Raw genomic sequence first — 1,794 nt, 5'->3', positions numbered from 1 at the left:
AAAATGGATTCGGATTTTTTACAAATCCTTTCAAGAGAGCCAATTTTAATGCTCTAATCATCGTTTTTTTCTAAGAAAGAGAGGTGTATATATTACCCCTTACCATTTAAAAAGATACCCAGTCGAAGGAGAAGTATAAAATTTAACCCCCAGTAACGAAGCAAACCCGTTAAAATTATAGGAAAGAAAATATCCCCCCCCGTCCCTAAAACGGGAAAAAGTTTGGTCTAATTTTCCTTTCCATACCAACAGGAGAAAAGACCCTTCTGTCTTTTTGGGGCCCGAACAAATTTCCAACTCGTATTCCTTTTTTTTTGTTCTCTCTCCGTTTTCTAATTAATTTTTCTATTTCCTTATCGGTTCGATCTTTGCCTTTTCCAATCTCTTTCCTTAGCTTTTTCCCTCCGTAAACGATGCTGACTAACTACATATTTGGAAACATATCCCCGACGAGCCAAAACCCGCCTGATGCTTCAGCGTATAAAAAGAATAATTCCCATAATGGCAATAGGAATTTACTAAAATTCCTTTCTGACCAACGGGTTACGACACGTAAAAACACGGTGACCAAAACTTGAGGAGAATAACTGCCCCAAACCCCAAATTTGACACGGACATCACAACCCCGTAACAACCCAAAGAATCTTAAACCCAAAACTTTTGGGAAAACCATAGACGTTGTCAGAAAATTCCCAAATCAAATCGTAAAATAGGATCGAATATAAAAATTCGGACCCAATTGTTTCCCGGGGCCCCAAAGGACAGCAAACAACAACAGCAGAAAACAACAAAAAAAAGACAATTACCACCAAAAACCGGGAAGTTTCCCTTTAGATCCTGGCAAGGGCCACTTTAAAAAATTTCAAGGTCCTTTTATATTTATATTATATTTTTTTTTTAGATCTTTTTTAGTTTATTTAATTTCTTGATGTTATTTATTTTTAAACTAATAGAAATCTCCTCTGGGGTTTATAGGAAGAAGCTTTGAGGACGGATTTATTTTACCCCCTTCAAATTTACAATCACAATACAATAAATACAGAACAGAAAAATACGGATCACAGGAACACGAACACGGGAAAGACGCGGGATCACCAGAAACAGATCACGGGAACAGACAGGGATCACAGCAGGGAAAGAACCCGGGATCACGGGAAACAAAAACCCGGGGAACGAGCGGGATCACAGGAAACACAAAACACGGAACAGAGCGGATCATGGAAAAAAAAACACGGGAACAAAAGCGGACATAGGAAAAAACCAAAACACGGAAAGACGCGGGATCACGGGAACACAAAACGGGGAACAGACACGGATACGGGAAAACAAGAACAGGGAAACAGACCGGTCACGGGGAACCAGAACAGGGAAACAGCAGGGGATCACGGAACCAGAACACGGGAACAGCCCGGGGATCACAGAAACGGGAACAGACACGGGTCGCGGAACACAGAAACGGGAACAGACAGGGATCACAGGAAAACAAACACGGGAACAGACCGGGATCACAGGAACAAGAACACGGGAACAACACGGGATCACAGGAACACAGAAACCGGATCCGCTTCATTTCGTTGAATTTCTTTCCTTTTATCTTGGCTCTACTGTATTTAAGCGAATAGAAAAAAAAGGACGTCTCCTCCCCCGGGCCCCTCGGGGAAAGGTAAGCCCTGAAAAAAAAAATGAAAAGAATTAACCAAAATAATGGTCTTTTAATATTTGGATTTTAGAATTCAAAATTTAATATTACAAAAAAAAAACAAACAAAAGGAGGGGGGGGTGAAACCTTCCCTT

At 40.7% G+C, this 1,794-nt stretch overlaps 1 protein-coding gene across 1 annotated transcript in view; it reads left to right on the top strand.

Moving 5' to 3' along the window:
- The window catches only part of LOC119575563 (translation initiation factor IF-2-like), a 2,857-nt gene extending 1,279 nt beyond the window's left edge, over positions 1 to 1,578 (top strand). The window contains exon 3 of the mRNA XM_037923215.1: positions 976 to 1,578. Within this exon, the coding sequence (XP_037779143.1) occupies positions 976 to 1,578 (603 nt within the window). The remainder of the gene's footprint in view (positions 1 to 975) is intronic.
- Positions 1,579 to 1,794: the final 216 nt, after the last annotated feature.

The sequence above is a fragment of the Penaeus monodon genome, chromosome 7, assembly GCF_015228065.2.
Source record: "Penaeus monodon isolate SGIC_2016 chromosome 7, NSTDA_Pmon_1, whole genome shotgun sequence".
In the NCBI taxonomy this organism is placed as follows: Eukaryota; Metazoa; Arthropoda; class Malacostraca; order Decapoda; family Penaeidae; genus Penaeus; species Penaeus monodon.
This window is presented reverse-complemented; position numbering and strand designations above follow the sequence as displayed.